At 42.2% G+C, this 20434-nt stretch overlaps 1 protein-coding gene across 11 annotated transcripts in view; it reads left to right on the top strand.

The window, feature by feature from the left end:
• limch1b (LIM and calponin homology domains 1b) overlaps positions 1 to 20434 on the top strand; it is a 187924-nt gene that overhangs the window by 55663 nt on the left and 111827 nt on the right. For all 11 annotated transcript variants that reach the window (XM_017716139.2, XM_037540301.1, XM_017716144.2 and 8 more), the window contains exons 2-3: positions 9137 to 9207; positions 16023 to 16092. In XM_017716139.2, coding sequence (XP_017571628.1) covers positions 9137 to 9207; positions 16023 to 16092 — 141 coding nt within the window. The remainder of the gene's footprint in view (positions 1 to 9136; positions 9208 to 16022; positions 16093 to 20434) is intronic.

The raw sequence follows: 20434 nt of genomic DNA, 5'->3' as shown, positions 1-20434 counted from the left end.
GGAAATGCATTGATTTTTGAACCTATTAGGGATTTGTCCCAGAAACCCGCTGTGCAGGGCTGTTAGTTTAGAGGCCTGTTGCCCTCGGAGGTAAGGCATGGGAGATTACTGTGGCAATGAGCAGGATCTGTTTTCATTGGCTGAGCTCGGTAGGGTGCTGCTAAGTCCATTTTCAGTGAGAGCAACAATCTGCTCTCGAACACACACAGGCCTCTCACTCGACTGTGAATCCAGCCACTGCCGGCCACTGTTACTGCCCTGGGCAGTGGGGAAGATCTCATGGGTCTCAGTTTGGCACTGTAAGTTTCCCTGTTCCTGTATTAACATTAGTATTCTGATGTTGTACCTTAATAAGGAAGCATGGTGTCAGATATATGGCAAAATATATAACAACAACTGACAAAAGCAGCCTTTATGACAACTGTTGCTTGCTGGAATACGTCTTTTTAAATGTTTACCTGGTTACTACACACTGGCTGCTGTTTACAAGCTTTCTGTAATTTAACTGAAGTAGTCTTTTTTATGACAGGTGCAGTTGCTCAGTGTTTCAACCGATACCCCTATTGAAACTTGATTAGAGTCAATAAATTGATTATACTCAATAAATGAACAATCAAATCTAATATTTTGTTTGATTCTTTTTATCAACTCTAAGGGTTTGTGTACGATCCTGGTGAAGTTTTATGCAGAAGTATAGAGAATTCTAAAGGGTTCACAAACTTTCAAGCACCACTACGTACACTGATCATAACATTCTGACCACCTGCTCGTTTCTACGCTCACTGTCCACTTTATCAGCTCCACTTACTGTATAGCTGCTCTCTGTAGTTCTACAGTTACAGACTGTAGTCCATCTGTTTCTCTGATACTCTGTTACCCTGTTCTTCAGTGGTCAGGACCACCATGGACCCTCACAGAGCAGGTGCTATTTGGGTGGTGGATCATTCTCAGCACTGCAGTAACACTGACGTGGTGGTGGTGTGTTTGTGTGTGTTGTGCTGGTTCAAGTGGATCAGCCACAGCAGTGCTGCTGGAGTTTTTAAACACTGTGTCCACTCACTGTCCACTCTATTAGACGATCCTACCTTGTCACTCCACCTTGTAGCTTGATAACTCATCTGCTGCTGCACAGTTTGTGTTGGATAAATGGGATACTGGGAAGATATTGGCGGTGTAGATTCTAATCCTAATGGTGTCAGATTGTTGTCCACATTGCTGTGTTTTATAAGCGTTATTGATGCTCAGCTGGCTGTTTAGTCTCATAAGCAAGTGTTGGTGTCAGCTGGATCATGAATGTGTAAATCACCATAGCAGGATCGATATAAGCTCACCACATCTTAACCTCCCTCTCCTGCTGGCCTCCCTCAGGCACTTAGAGTATCTAAGACTGATTGCACGTTTTGAAGCGGAACTACGCGGCACATTCCAGGATTGTTTAAAAGCCTTTATCCTCCCTCTTAGCATTCAGATCCTTCTGGTACTAACAATGCGAGCTCCCCGCGCTCCTCTCTCACGAGAAAATATGCGCTATGTTTTTGCTTGCTTCAGTAGTGTGTTCCTTCTGTTGTGCTAGGCTGGAGCCTCCTCCCCTCTCGGAGCACAACAAAGGCAGGGAAGTGGTAAACTTGGACACGGAGCCATGAGAATGGCCTCCGTTATGTCATTAAAACGTCCTGCTGGGAGCCTGCAGCCCGAAAAAAGGAAACATCTTTCGATTGTTTGCGGCAGCAGAGCAGCCGCGCACCGGGACCACATTCCGTTCCGGACAACAAAAGCGACACATTCCACCGTCTAATTGAGTGGCCTGGGCCGACCCGCGCTGGTTGTTTGGTTGAGAGGCCAGAAGCTACTGTTTTTTTGTTTTTTTTGGCTTGTTGCATCTGGAATGTTGGGGGCAGGTATTTTGCCTTATGACCTGAGACTCACTATTAGCCAGTTCCTTTGTTTAAGCTTTGGTGCTGCTTCATTAAAGGAGATCTTAGATTGAAGTAAATGTGTTTGTCTCTCTACGTTCTATGTCAGTGGTTCGCGGTGTTTCCCGTCTCAAGGCCCACCTATTTATCACTAGAAGGAAGGTTGCAGACTCGATCCCCTTGGCTGACAGTAGTGTGTGTGTGTGTGTGTGTGTGTGTGTGTGTGTGTTCACTAGTGTGCATGTACTATGTGGGTGTTTCGCAGCACGGTGGGTTAAATGCGGAGGTTTAATTCCTAAGTTGGCTAATGGTTCTGAATCCAGTTCAATTAAATATGAGCATGCAAAACAAAGGGATGAGGGCTAAGTGGTAGGGGTGAAATGTAATTGGGCCAAATTCTTTGTAGTTTGAAATAATTGAGTTGAATGGTCCATATCCACGAAATATTTCTGATATCTGTATCCACCCAGGATTTCCATATCGCTGCATCCCTGCCTAGTTATACATTCCAGTTTGCCTTTCGGTCTCTCCTGAGGACCATGTCAAGCGCAGTGTCGGATCTGCAGCTGTACGCAGACGTTTTCTAACGACATGTTGATTTTCTAAGTTAAAAAAAATGAAAACATTCTCCTCAGAGGACACGTTTCTACACATTTTCATGCACATTCCCTGTTTATTTGTTGAATTTAACATATTTAAGAATAGAATTTCTTTTCTATCAATCTGTCAAGCTCAGCAAAAAGTACAAATTGTGCTCTGAAGTTTTCAGAATAACATTTTCAAGTGTTCTCTGTAGAGGGTGTGTAGCATGTTGCAACATCTACTGTAGTAAAACTTTCGAGTAAGTACGGTTAAGTAGAAGAGGCTTTGGCTTTGACCTGATTCCTGACCACAGTAGTTATTACACCTCTCAGTTTGCTGCAATATCTGATCTATTTTTAGCCATTTGCCTGCAAGAGCCAGAGATTTATGGCACTGCAGAATGAGCGTGGGACATTCTGTGAAACAAAGTGTGTGAGAGAGACAGGATGACTCAGCCATTTCTGCAGTCGTGCAGGTGAGCGGGTGACACCTGAGAGCCTCCAGCACTTTGTGCTCACTGACATCTCACTACTGCTGCACTGCCTCACACCACTGAGCTCACAACCTCAGACACCGTTATGATCTCAAAGGAACAGTTTCGCAAATATCATTTACAAGCCAAGATGTGTTTGTTGTCTGAAGTTTGCTTCTTGAACTGGAGCTGCAAGGATAAAGCAGCTGGCAAGCAATGGAAGCTTAGACATTGGCCGTTAGCATTATGCTAACCTGTTGAAAAAGCTGCACAGGTCAGCATGTGTTCCATGCTGGTCCAGGCTGGTTGATGCTGGTTTATGCTGGCTTTTGCTGATCTGGTGCTGGTTAAGCCAGTCATGGTCATGCTAGGTGACCAGCATGCCAGCATCCAAAACATGGCAAATGCTTTCATAACAAAATCTCATATCTCCATTTTCATATCTGCTGTCTTTCAGTTTTTGACATAATTTGAAAATTATTGTTGCCTTTTAAATAATGCGTAAAGTTCATGATTGTATCAAAGGAATTGGTCCAAAAATGATGTGGAAAACAGTCTGGGTCCATTGACTTATATTAACATAAAGTATGTTTTTTCCTTCTCCTGTAAAATTATACAATATAGCGCACACACACACACACACACACACATATATATATATATCGCTGCTGTTGGGAGAAAACCACTTTTCAGTTTTTGACATAATTTCAAAGGACCTGTTGTTCTTTTCATTGTGTGTAAATTTCATGATGAAAGGACCAAAAGAAACGTCCCAAAATGACTTGGAAAGGCGTCTGGTTCCATTGACTTACATTAAAAGTACGGTATGTTTTTTCTTTCTCCTGTAAAGTTACCTTTTTGGAGATATGAGGTTTTGTTCCGACAACAGCGACATATATATATATATATATATATATATATATTTTTTAAAAAAAAGGGGCTAACAGAGTATCAGAGAAACAGATGGACTACAGTCTGTAACTGTAGAACTACAAAGTGCAGCTATACAGTAAGTGGAGCTGATAAGATGGACAATAAGAATAGAAATGCCCATCAGTGTGTGTGTGTGTGTGTGTGTGTGTGTGTGTGTGTGTGTGTATATATACACTGCTCAAAAAAAATAAAGGAAGCACTCAAATAACACATCCTAGATCTGAATGAATGAAATATTCTCATTGAATCTTTGTTCTGTACAAAGTTGAATGTGCTGACAACAAAATCACACAAAAATCATCAATGGAAATCAAATTGGAAATCGGCTCTCCAAAGAAATGCCACCCCACACCATTACTGACCCACTGCCAAACCGGTCATGCTGAAGGATGTTGCAGGCAGCAGATCACTCTCCACGGCGTCTCCAGACTCTGTCACGTCTGTCACATGTGCTCAGTGTGAACCTGCTTTCATCTGTGAAGATCACAGGGCGCCAGTGGCGAATTTGCCAATCCTGGTGTTCTCTGGCAAATGCCAAGCGTCCTGCACGGTGTTGGGCTGTGAGCACAACCCCCATCTGTGGACGTCGGGCCCTCATACCATCCTCATGGAGTCGGTTTCTAACTGTTTGTGCAGACACATGCACATTTGTGGCCTGCTGGAGGTCATTCTGCAGGGCTCTGGCAGTGCTCCTCCTGTTCCTCCTTGCACAAAGGTGGAGGTAGCGGTCCTGCTGCTGGGTTGTTGCCCTCCTACGGCCTCCTCCTGGTAGCGCCTCCAGCCTCTGGACACGACGCTGACAGACACAGCAAACCTTCTTGCCACAGCTCACATTGATGTGCCATCCTGGATGAGCTGCACTACCTGAGCCACTTGTGTGGGTTGTAGAGTCCGTCTCCTGCTACCACAAGTGTGAAAGACCGCCAACATTCAAAAGTGACCAAAACATCAGCCAGAAAGCAGAAAGGTACTGAGAAGTGGTCTGTGGTCCCCACCTGCAGAACCACTCCTTTATTGAGTGTGTCTTGCTAATTGCCAATAATTTCCACCTGTTGTCTATTCCATTTACACAACAGCTGTGAAATTGATTGTCAGTCAGTGTTGCTTCCTAAGTGGACAGTTTGATTTCACAGAAGTTTGATTTACTTGGAGTTATATTGTGTTGTTTGTGTTCCCTTTATTTTTTTGAGCAGTGTATATATATATATATATATTTTCTGCCCAGTGACTGCTGAGATATTCTCCAGCTGTCTCTCCTGGCCCAGAAGGATTAGATAATGTGTGTGTGTGTGTGTGTGTGTGTGTGTGTGTGTGTGTGTGTTTTCACAAGTTGAAATATAGGGGTTAGGGTTTGGGACAGAACCACAATATTTAGCTTATTACTATCCTAACAAATGCTTTGGGTTTAAATAGGTCATGGCACAATTCTTGTTAATATCTCAGGTCTATTTTTTTAGTGTTGTACTGCAGTTTGAACTAATTCAGTACAGTGGCTCCTTATAACCCCTCTGAGCTACAGAGTAAACCCACCATTCCCCCATCATTTTTTTTTTTACGTTGTGACCACACTGAACAAATACTTGAGCATTCAAGTTACTCTGACCAGTTGTCCTCCTTCTGTAAGAGAAAACATTTGAGTTTTTCTTTCATTTCGTCTGCGGTCTCAGTTCCCACACTGCCGTGTTGCACCACATTAGTTATGCGCAACACACTCAGACGCAGATATTTTCTTTCTTCTGGGCCCTTGAGGAGCTCCGTTGGACTGGGTCCTGCCCGACACAGCAGTCGTTTGTTTTGTGTGACTTCCAGATGCTGACTGGTAACCTGTTGCCGTGATTGTGTGTGAGTGTTGGGTGCCACTTCATGCTCTTTCTCCACAGCTGCACAAATACACACTGCTGTGTGTCTGACTGTCCAGTCTCCGTCCATTGTTCCAGCATTCAGGTGATCTGTCCATCGTTAATGGGCATCCTTCATCCCATTCAAAGAAGAATTAAATGGTTTCATCAAGTGCTGTTTTGCTAAATATTTTGGCTGGTGTTACTGGTTTGTGGAATTTTTAGCCCCTTAAAACTGATATCGGCCACAAAATTTTCATTTGATGATTAACTTTTAGTGGAAGATCAGCTCCGTTCAGGAAATCCTTAGGGGCATATATTGCTACTTCTCTTTTTTAGCCTTAAACTTGTAATCCTTTTTAATGTAAACCTATGGCCTTGGTCCAACTATTACAATGCAAGCTTGTGTGTAAATGGCCCATTTAATTATGTCATTGCCAAATCTAATATAAGCCTCCCAGCACTGCTTGTGGCAGCAGGAGGCTTTCCCTCGAGGGGAAATCCCTCATGTCACCAGCCATTACAGCCATTAACCCCCACGCAGGCATGAGAGGGAGATTTAGCTGGATGAGAGCAGCTTAAACTCAGCTTGTTAGCTTTGCGGTGACAGAGAGAGACAGTGACACCCCCCACCTCTCAACTCCCCTCTCAATTCTCTGATGTAGCTTTGTGTGAAAGAGTGAGAGAGTGTTTGAGTTGTGCACCGTCATGTGAAGTTCATTTCCCGTTTCTCTTTCTTTGGGGTCTCTTGTTCAGCTTTCTCAGTTGTGGTCCCAGTGTGTAAATATTATGGGAGTGTAACAATGCAGCTCTGCTAGGGGTAAGACACACACACACACACACACACACACACACACACACACACACACACACTCACTGCATTGACACTGACGTGGTGGTGTGTTAGTGAGTGTTGTGCTGGTATGAGTGGATCAGACACAGCAGTGCTGCTAGTCCGGACTCCATCGCACAATCCTGCTTTTTTTCTCTCGACTATGCACTTACTGATGGCTATGGCATCGCTGTGGCTAAAACTCACAACGTCCTGTTGGGGTGACTGGCTGGTCCACTGCACCACTCAGGAACACATGAAGCACCTCAGATTAATAAATGTTTAATACACTGGACATAATGTTTGTTGTTTTATAATTGTTATATATATACAGTGCATCCGGAAAGTATTCACAGCGCTTCACTTTTTCCACATTTTGTTTTGTTACAGCCTTATTCCAAATTTAATTATATTAATCTTTTTCCTCAAAATTCTACACAAAATACCCCATTGTGACCATGTGAAAAAAGTTTTCTCGAGAGTTTTGAAAATGTATTAAAATTAAAAAACAAAGAAATCATATTTACATAAGTATTCACAGCCTTTGCCATGAAGCTCAAAATTGAGCTCAGGTGCATCCTGTTTCCACTGATCATCCTTGAGATGTTTCTACAGCTTAAATGGAGTCCACCTGTGGTTGATTGGACATGATTTGGAAAGGCACACACCTGTCTATATAAGGTCCCACAGTTGACTGCATGTCAGAGCGCAAACACCAAGCATGAAGTCAAAGGAATTGTCTGTAGACCTCCGAGACAAAATTGTCTCGAGGCACAAATCTGGGGAAGGATACAGAAAAATTACTGCTGCGTTGAAGGTCCCAATGAGCACAGTGGCCTCCATCATTCGTAAATGGAAGAAGTTCGGAACCACCAGGACTCTTCCTAGAGCTGGCCGGCCGTCTAAATTGAGCGATCGGGGGAGAAGGGCCTTGGTCAGGGAGGTGACCAAGAACCCAATGATCACTCTGTCAGAGCTCCAGCGTTCCTCCGTGGAGAGAGGAGAACCTTGCAGAAGGACAACCATCTCTGCAGCAATCCACCAATCAGGCCTGTATGGCAGAGTGGCCAGGCGAAAGCCACTCCTTAGTAAAAGGCACAAGGCAGCCCGTCTGGAATTTGCAAAAAGGCACCTGAAGGACTCTCAGACCATGAGAAACAAAATTCTCTGGTCTGATGAGACAAAGATTGAACTCTTTGGTGTGAATGCCAGGCGTCATGTTTGGAGGAAACCAGGCACTGCTCATCACGAGGCCAATACCATCCCTACAGTCAAGCATGGTGGTGGCAGCATCATGCTATGGGGATGTTTCTCAGCAGCAGGAACTGGCAGACTAGTCAGGATAGAGGGAAAGATGAATGCCGCAATGTACAGAGACATCCTGGATAAAAACCTGCTCCAGAGCGCTCTTGACCTCAGACTGGGGCGACGGTTCATTTTTCAGCAGGACAACGATCCGAAGCACACAGCCAAGATCTCAAAGCAGTGGCTTCAGGACCACTCTGTGAATGTCCTGGAGTGGCCCAGCCAGAGCCCAGACTTGAATCCGATTGAACATCTCTGGAGAGATCTGAAAATGGCTGTGCACAGACGTCTCCCATCCAACCTGATGGAGCTTCAGAGGTACTGCAAAGAAGAATGGGCAAAACTGCCTAAAGATAGGTGTGCCAAGCTTGTGGCATCATATTCAAAAAGACTTGAGGCTGTAGTTGCTGCCAAAGGTGGTTCTACAAAGTATTAAGCAAAGGCTGTGAATACTTATGTAAATATGATTTCTTTGTTTTTTAATTTTAATAAATTTTCAAAACTCTCGAGAAAACGTTTTTCACATGGTCACAATGGGGTATTTTGTGTAGAATTTAGAGGAAAAAGATTAATATAATTAAATTTGGAATAAGGCTGTAACAAAACAAAATGTGGAAAAAGTGAAGCGCTGTGAATACTTTCCGGATGCACTGTATATATATATATGTTGTTAATAATTGTTGTTTTTACACTGTACGGTTCATTATTTTGTTATTATTGCTTTGACTCAGAGACATATAAACATTAAGCATTTCTATTTTACTTGCAAAGTTGAGTTTTTTGGCTTGAATGGCAGGCAGTGTGAGAGTAACCGAGCACTCACTTTTGCTAAGTATAATGTAGTTAGTCATCATGAAATCAAACATCTGTTATGGCAAACTGTATCAGTGGTAACATGACACGGTTACATTACTGGGCGTAATCGGTCATGACTGCATGTGGCGTCTGCCATGACATCACGTTATGTACCAGGATTCCACTAAAGTGTTGCAGAATCTTCTACAGCAAATCCTGAACCAAACCCTTAACCTCTGACCTCTAATCTGAGCCTAAAACGTTGTTCTGGACATCAAATTAAGGCAGGATATTTCTTTTACCATCAGAGGGAAAGAGCATTGTGATCTGTAAGACTACACCGATTATAAAATGTAATGGTTCCACTTTGTTTAGCTGATCAGATGGATAATGTCTTACAAGCATGTGTGTGTGTGTGTGTGTGTGTGTGTGTGTGTGTGTGTGTGTGTGTGTGCGTGTTTTGTAGGCGGTCACTGGCAGAAGTTTTGGGGAGAAGGACTTCAGAGGCGGTCTGGACAATGGCATCCTGCTGTGCGAGTGAGTACACATCTACACACAAGCACACACCCACACACGCCCACCTACACACACACACACACACACACACACACACACACACACTTCCATCAACAACATATTAATTACATGAACAAATATATATATATAGATAGATCATGTCATCAGACCAGAGGGTGTGTGTGTGTGTTTGAAGAAGAGAGAGAGGCCCTGGGGTTAAAACAGTTCAGCTAAAATAGATGGATTTACTACACACACACACACACACACACACACACACACACACACACACACACACACACACACAGTTTCACGGGATGTGACTTGTGACCACACTAACCTGCCAAGAGCAAGTGCATTCTCTCTGGTCTGCAATGTCCCACTTTTCTTTTTCTGCTGTGAGTGACCGCTTCTGCAATGTAGCTGTGAAGCACTTTAATGTGCCACATTTCAGTTGGTTAAAAAAACCATTAGCACTAGTTGTGGTGCCAGATCTTTTATCATTGGAACAAGATAGAATTGTAGATGATTGATACGATGTACTGTAAAAAAACTCAACTTAAATATGTACCATTTTCTTGTAACTTATAAAAAAGAGTTTAAAAGTATTTTTTAAATAAAAAGTATTTTTTATTTTTGTTCAACACAATGTGCCTTAATTCAAATCACACAAAATGGTTAAATATTAGCAATTTAACTCTGTACTGATATAAGATTTTGAATGAATTGAGCATCAGATAATAAACAACGATCTGTCTTTTTCACAGTGTATTAAACATTTTGACGTCGTTGTCTCAGCACTTGCATTATCAGTGTGTTTGAGCCCTGATGGAAAGAGTTCCCTGGTGGGGAAATTGAAAATTTGTGAAATTGACCATGTTATGGCCTTTGGACAAAAGGTCAGATTTTTTTTTTTTGTCTCATTCCTTCCATGTTCAGACGACTCTGAGGAGAAACTGCTAATTAGAAACATTTGCACAAACATATGGAGTCCAGAATTCAGAGATTCTCCTTTTCACTCAAGTTGTTACACTAATAATATCATTAGTGAAAAAAAACGTGTATAAACTAGAAAGGAGAGCAAAAAAGGATATTTTGATTGTTTACTAAGAGGCAGTACTAAAACTGTGAGATGGGAGAACTTTCAACTAAACCAAGAAGTTTGAGATGGATGAACTTCCCTCAAGTTGAGTGAACTGAATATGTGCTGTGTAATATTTTGACAATTTAAAATTGAGCTTTTTCATGCATGTAAATACCTGTACGAGTCTAGAGGCAAAGCTAGGCAAGTTTATTTATATAGCACCTTTCATATACTGCTTTACAAATGAGAAACACATTAGAAAATGCAGTCATTTCAAAAGTAAAGTGAAAGAGAAAAATGGTTAAAACATACTTAAAACAACAGAGCAGTAGGAAAGCTATTTGCAAAATGACCAATCACATGTATGGCATTTGGCTGATGCTCTTATCCAGAGTGTCTGACAATTTGATCACTTTACACCGGTAGGCAAAGCAGTGTTAGGAGTCTTGCCCAGGGACACTTATTGGTATAGTGTAGGGTGGTTACCCAGGTGGGGATTGAAACCCAGTCTTCAGTGCAGAAGGCAGAGGTGTTACCCACTACACTAACCAACCACAGAATGTTTGACGTGACGTGTGCACAACATAAGCAAACGCTTTATGCTAAATAAAATGCAGTACAAGTCTGCAAACTCACAAGGATCTTGTTTACTTGCTATCTATGTATTTTTTAAGTGTAGCGATCACTGCTTTATTGAATGACTACTTGACTAATATAAGGCAAGGCTCTCGATTTACCGGTCGATCTACGTTCCCACCCTCACCTATGGTCATGAGCTTTGGGTAATGACCGAAAGAATAAGATCGTGAATACAAGCGGCCGAAATGAGTTTCCTCCGCAGGGTGTCTGGACTCTCCCTTAGAGATAGGGTGAGAAGTTCGGTCATCCGGGAGGGACTCGGAGTAGAGCCGCTGCTTCTTCACGTCGAGAGGAGCCAGCTGAGGTGGTTCGGGCATCTGGTTAGGATGCCTCCTGGATGCCTCCCTCGGGAGGTGTCACAGGCAAGTCCACCTGGGAGGAGACCCCGGGGAAGACCCAGGACACGCTGGCATGACTATATCGCCCATCTGGCCTGGGAGTGCCTCGGAATCCCCCTAGGAGAGCTGGTGGAAGTGGCTGGGGAAAGGGAGGTCTGGGCTTCATTGCTTAGGATGCTGCCCCCGCGACCCGAACCCCGGAGAAGCGGAAGATAATGGATGGATGGATGGATAGTTGAATAATATGAATTAACATATTAACATAAGTCATGCAGCCCCTAAATTGTACCTGGTGTTTTAACTATTAGTCATTATACTTCACAGTTTTCCAGCGTTTTATTAATGAGATTTATCCAGTTTTAAGTCCTAGAGACATATTTAAGGAATACAGGGGGGCTTCTCGTAGTCTGATAAAACCACCTTTTTAGCTTCCATTAGCCTACTCACTAATACCAGCGTTTAAGGTTTTTAGGGGGCATTATAAATCAAATCTTCAAAGCAGAGCTAACTGCACCTCATTTAATTACTGTGTCGTCATCGTTTTTTGGGTGAACAGAGGTCAACACACACAACAGAAGAGATGCTTATCGCTTCTGAGAAGGTCTTTTAAGGTAAACGTCCTAAGGAAACTAAAGAGATTGGTTTGGATAGCTGCAGCTAAAGTTTAGGCAGAATAGTATTCAGACACCACAAATTACTAACAGTAATACTTTGGGAAGCTGTTGTTTGCAGTGACAACCTCAAGACATTGACAGTAAAAAGCTTTTTACTGCAATTCATTTTTTGAACCAACTTCAATGACCAATGTTTAAAGGACCCTCTGATGGACTTGCAGTTCCAATCAATTTTCCTATGAGAGTGAGGTGTGGAGATGCAAGCATCTGTCAATGTCATATGCAATGCAAGCATCTTTACTTTCTTTTTTAGAAAGAAATCTTAAGTTATTTTGGCTGTGTATTTGCAGTTGTTTTCTTGTTGAGACATCCGTGTTCTCCCCAAAATCAGTGTCTTGGCAGATAAGATTAAATTCCTCTCTAATGTGTCCCAGTACATCGCTCCATTCACATTTCCTTTAATGACATGCAATGCCCCAGTACCATTTACAGAGAAGCAGCCTTAATGCGCCCACCGTCATGCTTCACTGTGGGTATGGTGTTCTTGAAATCATATGCCAGGAGTATTTTATTAAATTTCAATAAGGTCCAGTTCGGGAAAATTTCCTCACGCAAAGATCCGGGACATCATAACGTCTAAACTTGCATCATGATTCAGTTCCATATACTGTTTACTGAAGTAGCCTAGTAGGCATATCAGCATCTGACAACTGAATATCAGATCAAATCAAAGTTCAGTTCAGTCAGATTTCAACAACATTTACTGTCAGTTTTCTCTTTTTAGATCACGTCATGTGGAATAACTTCCCTCTGACTCACTTTCTTCTCTGACTGCTGTTTCTCTCCTCCTGTGTGTGTGTCTCTCACTCAAGTCTCATCATAATGCACTGATCTGATTGGCTGAGTAGCGTCACGTGTGATATTTACAACGCATGCGATTGGTCTGTGAGTCTCCAGGGCCGCTAAAGCGGCATTGTAAAGGCTAGAAAAGCTACACAGATTAAAATAGCAAGAACCCGTCAAAATTAATATATAATAATAATCATCCAGAGTTTATTGGTTATAAGTCCAGGTCCGCAAAGGACAGCGTCTGGGTCCGGACTCAGACCGGGGTCTGCCTATTTGACCTCTGTGTCATATGCACTGCCCTTCAGCCACCTAAGAGGTTTTATTTTGGTTTCGCCTGACCAGAATAAATTGCTCCAAAAGAGTTCTGAGCAGAGGAGTTTTGTGTTGAACCTCAAAAAACTGCAGCACGCATTTGCCAAAATGGTTGATCGTATCTGCCAATTTCAATTGTTCATCCCTAACATACCACAATCAGGCAGGTGTGTAGCAGTAATTACCGTTATATAGCAGTGGTAAACACAACTACAAAATGTTCCTGACTATATATAAGCGATGTATATTTATCGATGTTGTCAGGTGAAAACTTTGTATCTCCAAAATGGTAACTTGGAATGGAAAAAGGTAAAAACTACTTACAATGTAAGTCAATGGAACCAGACATTTTTTCCAATTCATTCTGATCCGTTTCTTTCGATCAATTCGTCATGAAATTTAGACACAAAGTAAAGAACAACAGGCATTTTCAAATTATGTTAAAAACTGAAAAATTTTATTTAAGAGATTTAAGTCTTCTGACAGCAGCGATGTGTTTATATATATATATATATATATATATATATATATATATATATATAGACAAAATAAAAATTGACAAAAATGGAGATATATAATTTTCTTTGGACAGCGATGACAGGAAGAACCTTAGTAAGCGTGGACAATAAATTTATGTTTTGGCTTCACAAGCATGAACACACACTCATTCACTCACACACACACACACACACACACACACACACACACACACACACACACACACACACACACATTTACACAAACTGTGTGTGTGTGTATGTGTGTGAGTGTGTGTGTGTGTGTGTGTGTGTATGTCTGCATGTGTGTGTGTGTGTGTGATTGTGTGTGTATGTGTGTAGGTGTGTGTGTGTGTTCTGTGACTTTCATGAATAGTCACTTTTAAACCTTTTTCCAGGTGCATCCTACCCCATGATTCACTTCCCACACATTTAGTCACATAAAACACACCCACACACACATGCATGCTGTACATCTGAGACCACCAATGGAAAAGCTTCTATTCATGAATTTCAGAGTGTCTCAGTGTTTGATGTGCTCATTGGACAAAGAAATGAGCTGCATATGCATACTTAGGATGGAAACAAAGTCATTTGAGGTCATTTGTGGTGAAATATTCCATCCTGGAGAAACTGTCTATGTTTACATGCAAAGACGTTTGCCGTTCTTATTGAATACATTCTGATTGTAGATGAAGACTCAGGTGTTTATTCTCACTCTACTCAACAATGGTGAAAAATTTCACATGCTGACTACAAGTACATGTTTACATGCTCACTACAAGTAATCACATCCAAAATGTTGCACATGCATAAAGAACCACTTAGTGTAGACGTTACTGTGACAACTAACATCATGTCCAGTCCAGTCAGAGCAAGATGAGCAGCAGTGAGCAGTGCTTGTGTTTTTTAATTGCATTAAAATTATGGCACAAATATATGCTTCACATGTCCTTATCAAAGAAAGCCGAGAGGAAGACGTCGTGTTCTGAGACACATAAGCTGGACGTCCGGCCCACTGCCGTCTTTTAAAGATCAGAGCATGAACTTCGTCTCTTCTGCAGACCAGTTTCTGCTCCGCCGTGTTGAACGGTATAAACTCTCACTGTGACGCGACGCACATGCAGAACGGAATTAAACTTTCCGATAGGGAATGTAATCAGATACAGGCGTTTACGCCTATTTAATGGATTATTTACAGGATTACCCACCTCAATTAATCAGATAGGAATTGTTTTCCGAATGGCCTCAATTGGTCTAGACTATTCCGATTTAAAGATGTTTAAAATATCAGAAGCGTCCAGTGTAGGGATCTCCTTTAGCAGCTGTAGCTAGTCAGCAGCCTGTCCATGTTGTCCACACACACACACACACACACACACACACACACACACACACACACACACACACACACACACAAATACATTCAAACACATACACACACAAACACACACACAAACACACACACTAACAGCAGGCCATGTAGGAGGAGAACAGAGTGAAGGACACACCTCCACACTTTTACTCCCTGTGGGTCCATGTTTGGTAAACATTGAAAATGGGTCCCTCAGACCCCGACACCACACGAGGGTTAAGTAAACTTTGTGTTTTAATGAAAAATCTTATGATTTTCTTTGTGTGAAACTGTTCAATGCTGCATTTGCTAGTAATGCATGGGCTAGCGTTTTAGAGTTCTGCTCAAAACTAGATTGAATTGGCACTCATGAGACGTTGGGTAGAGTTTCGGTAATGTTATGATTATTTTGCTAGAGACAAAATTTAATACTTGATCATTTATTTTAATAAAAGTAAAAGAATTTTAGTCCAAAGTCCAGTCAATTTTTTTTTAACTCTGACTTAATTTGGATCTGCTGTGGAGATATTTACACTCTCTCTCTCTCTCTCTCTCTCTCTCTCTCTCTCTCTCTCTCTCTCTCTCTCTGTCTCTCTATCTCTCTCTGTCTGCCTCTCTCTCTGTCTCTCTCTCTCTCTCTGTCTGCCTCTCTCTCTCTGCCTCTTTTTTCTCACTCTCTCTCTCTCTCTCTCTCACTCTCTGTCTCTGTCTCTCTCTCTCTCTCTCTCTCTCTGTCTCTTTTTTCTCACTCTCTCTCTCTCTCACTCTGTCTCTCTCTCTCTCTCTCTCTCTCTCTCTCTCTCTCTCTGTCTCTTTTTTCTCACTCTCTCTCTTACTCTCTCTCTCTCTCTCTCTCTCTCTCTCTCTCTGTCTCTCTCTCTCTCTCACTCTGTCTCTCTCTCTCTCTCTCTCTCTGTCTCTTTTTTCTCACTCTCTCTCTTACTCTCTCTCTCTCTCTCTCTCTCTCTCTCTCTCTGTCTCTCTCTCTCTCTCTCTCTCTCTCTCTCTCTCTGTCTCTCTCTCTCTCTCTCTCACTCTCTCTCTCTCTCTCTCTCTCTCACTCTGTCTCTCTCTCTCTCTCACGTTCTCTCTTTCTCTATGTCTCTCTCTCTCTCTCTCTCTCTCTCTCTCTCTCTCTCTCTCTCTCAGGTTGCTCAGTTCCATTAAACCTGGTCTTGTGAAGAAGATAAACAGGTTGCCTACTCCAGTAGCCGGTCTGGTGAGCATTCTTCTTTTTCTGTCATCAGAATGTTTCTCACAGGGACACGAGCGCTAAGAAAATATTTATTTCTGTTTTTCTGCGTGTCTCAGTGTGAATGTAAGTAAGAGAAACTGTGCTCCACCCTTTTGCTAACACTGAGTGCGTTTGCCTGAACTCAGTAATCCAATCGTAATCAGATTTCTGCAGTTATCTGATTATTCAAACGTTCATGTAAACAGCACACTCTGATTTCTTAGATCAGAGTAAGGTTTAGAAATCCAATGAAGAAATCTAATAAACAGGCTGGGTTTTAGCCCAGTAATCAGATTTCTCAGTGCTGTAAACTCTTACTCTGATTTCTTTTGGATTGTGTATGTGCGACAGCAGACAGCGGTACCGGAAATAAACGAGCAGCGCCGCTGCGAGACGCAGCAAAACATTTTTGGTGGGATGCTGAAATCATGTTTGATGAAATGAAGGATTTAAATTCTACATGATGTGTGTTGATATATTCAGGCAAAGTGGCACGATATTAAAAAAAGCTGCATTATGAATTTTGAGCTGACGTTAAGTTTACTGTGCGTTTTCAGGCTGGTTGTAGAGCAGAAATCTGATTACTGTCTGACTCATGTAGACCCAGACTTTCCCCATTATCTGATTACTGTCTGACTCATGTAGTCCAGACTTTCCCCATTATCTGATTACTGTCTGACTCATGTAGACCCAGACTTTCCCCATTATCTGATTACTGTCTGACTCATGTAGTCCAGACTTTCCCCATTATCTGATTACTGTCTGACTCATATAGACCCAGACTTTCCCCATTATCTGATTACTGTCTGACTCATGTAGACCCAGACCTTCCCCATTATCTGATTACTGTCTGACTCATGTAGACCCAGACCTTCCCCATTATCTGATTACTGTCTGACTCATGTAGACCCAGACTTTCCCCATTATCTGATTACTGTCTGACTCATGTAGACCCAGACTTTCCCCATTATCTGATTACTGTCTGACTCATGTAGACCCAGACCTTCCCCATTATCTGATTACTGTCTGACTCATGTAGACCCAGACCTTCCCCATTATCTGATTACTGTCTGACTCATGTAGACCCAGACTTTCCCCATTATCTGATTACTGTCTGACTCATGTAGACCCAGACTTTCCCCATTATCTGATTACTGTCTGACTCATGTAGACCCAGACCTTCCCCATTATCTGATTACTGTCTGACTCATGTAGACCCAGACTTTCCCCATTATCTGATTACTGTCTGACTCATGTAGACCCAGACTTTCCCCATTATCTGATTACTGTCTGACTCATGTAGACCCAGACCTTCCCCATTATCTGATTACTGTCTGACTCATGTAGACCCAGACTTTCCCCATTATCTGATTACTGTCTGACTCATGTAGACCCAGACCTTCCCCATTATCTGATTACTGTCTGACTCATGTAGACCCAGACTTTCCCCATTATCTGATTACTGTCTGACTCATGTAGACCCAGACTTTCCCCATTATCTGATTACTGTCTGACTCATGTAGACCCAGACTTTCCCCATTATCTGATTACTGTCTGACTCATGTAGACCCAGACTTTCCCCATTATCTGATTACTGTCTGACTCATGTAGACCCAGACTTTCCCCATTATCTGATTACTGTCTGACTCATGTAGACCCAGACTTTCCCCATTATCTGATTACTGTCTGACTCATGTAGACCCAGACTTTCCCCATTATCTGATTACTGTCTGACTCATGTAGACCCAGACTTTCCCCATTATCTGATTACTGTCTAACTCATGTAGACCCAGACTTTCCCCATTATCTGATTACTGTCTGACTCATGTAGACCCAGACTTTCCCCATTATCTGATTACTGTCTGACTCATGTAGACCCAGACTTTCCCCATTATCTCATTACTCAAGTACATGTAAACATGTTGATCGGATTACTGACAAAATCTGACTTTCTGCAGTTATCGGATTATTAAGTGCACGTAAACACACTCAATGACAGGTTTTCACCTTGGCAGTTTGTACTGAACCTGCTCCAGCCTGTGGTGCCCAGTCTAATCCACAAATGCCAGTGTGGTTTTCATTTCCACCTAACAAGAGCGCTCCTGATCATATCTAGCAAATAAGTCCAAAGTAAATGCAAATTTGGGCGGCGACCAGGTCACAGGCAGTAGGAATACTGGGACAATGATGACTCAATTACATGTGAGATGGGTGTGGAGACCATGTGGTACACCACGACGTAGTACCAACAACGACTGGGAAGCTTTTTGGATGGGATATTCATGAACGTTTGGATATATTTCCCGAACGTTTTTATTTTGTTTACATTGAGGCTCGGATGAAGTCATATGTTAGCCGTGTTTAATGCAAGTAGAGCTTTCTTCATTTGATTAACATTGCTAGCATGGTGTTAGTTTCCCATAGTAGTGCTGGTGCCAGGCTAACTGCGGTTCTTCTGAGCAATTCAAGGCAGCTTTGGCTAAGATACAGTCAGCTGATGACTGAACTGACTCTCAGTTCACATTTCGGTAACATGTCACCGGACCATCTCGGTAAAGATTTAAACTTAGAGCCCATAGCGGAATATGGGGCCTGAGTGTAGCCTGTTAGCCGTTAGCTTTTAGCATGGTAGCAGGCCAGCCTAATTTAAGGTCACATCTTGTTCATGAAATAAATCAATAAAGTGTAGCGCTTCACGGATGGTCAGCGAGAAACACATCGGCACGTAGAGTCAGAGCTTTCTGTCTGCTACTATGTTTCCTATCACTGTATAAAAGATGCACAGGGCTCTTTTATTGCTCATCCAGAGAGATTTGGATTGGTGAGCCCTTATAATCTATCACTGATTTAATCAGAGTAACTATAAAGTGTGATTGATGTTTTAAGTATATCCCTAATAAGTTTTTACTTCTTTAGAAAGTATAATTCATTAGGCACAATAAACCTATCGACCTAAACCTGTAAATCTGTATATGTATCGCTGTTGTCGGAACGAAACCTCGCATCTCCATTTCTGTCGATTTTTAGTTTTTGGCATAATTAGAAAAGGCATGTTGGCCTTTATGTTCTGTATACATTTCATGAAGAATGGACCAAAATAAATGGCTGAAAATGACTTAATAAAAACTCTGGTTCCATTGACTTACATTGAAAGTAATGTATGTTTTTTCCTTCTCCTGTAAAATGACCATTTTGGAGATATGAGGTTTTGTTCCGACAGCAGTGATATTTAAGTTTTGTTAGATCAGGTTCTTGACGTATCAAATAAATGCAACAACAGCAACAAGAAATCACTTCATTCAATGAGAAGAGCAGATTAAGCAGCGTAGCCACATTTTGTTTGGTCTAAAGGGTTAAAATTTACTGAACTATGGAATTTGCTCAGAGGAGTGCTGTGACAGCTGGGTAGCTTACAGTTGTTATACCTTGTCTACGCTCTCCTCACCTTTGTATTTATTGTAGCGTCCATGCCTTGTTGTCTCTTGTTATTAAATTAATTATGGTTTTTTGATGTATGATGTACATGCATTCGCTGTGGCTCTTGATAAAAAAGTCTTTAAAAGTCGATCTCGCCTGTGCTTAAACTTCAGTTTATGATTTGTGGCTGTAGTCTTGACTAAATGTCATTCAGTAAACTGCCCTGCAGGACTGGTCAGAGAGGAAAGGCTCTTAAATTGAGCTAATTTCATTAACACGGTGTTACAGTGTGATTTTATGTTACTGCTGCCACCATCAGGTTAAAGACGTACTGGCTGGCAGGCCACGTATAAATCACCCCAAAACCAGAACCAATTCAAATATGTATGTGGGCCACATTTAGCACTGGGGCCAGTCTTTGGACACCCCAGTACTAAAGGATGGCTGCTACAAACTGCATCAGCAGATACACAATCAAGGTGAAGCTAAAATGTAGAGTGTTTCTAATAATTTGGCCAGGTTAATAAGAACATTTTATTTGAAATATCTGCCACTGCCACGTGGGTTTAGGTCTCTCTCTCTCTCGCCCTCTCTCGCTCTCGCTCTCGCCCTCGCCCTCTCCCTCTCCCTCTCCCTCTCCCTCTCCCTCTCCCTCTCCCTCTCTCTCTCTCTCTCTCTCTCTCTCTCTCCCTCTCTCTCGCTCTCGCTCTCTCCCTCGCTCTCTCCCTCTTCCTCTCCCTCTCTCTCTCTCTCTCTCTCTCTATCAAAGGAAAGGAAAGGGAGGTAAAACGTGGACAAGGCTGAATGTTTCTCCCCTAATTCTATTTCCATCCTTTGCTGCTTTGCTGTTTTCATCTCTAAGGGTCTATCACTCTTTCACTCTGTTTTCACCTTTTTACCTCTTCTTTTT

Source organism: Pygocentrus nattereri, chromosome 8, assembly GCF_015220715.1.
Source record: "Pygocentrus nattereri isolate fPygNat1 chromosome 8, fPygNat1.pri, whole genome shotgun sequence".
Classification (NCBI taxonomy): Eukaryota; Metazoa; Chordata; class Actinopteri; order Characiformes; family Serrasalmidae; genus Pygocentrus; species Pygocentrus nattereri.
This window is presented reverse-complemented; position numbering and strand designations above follow the sequence as displayed.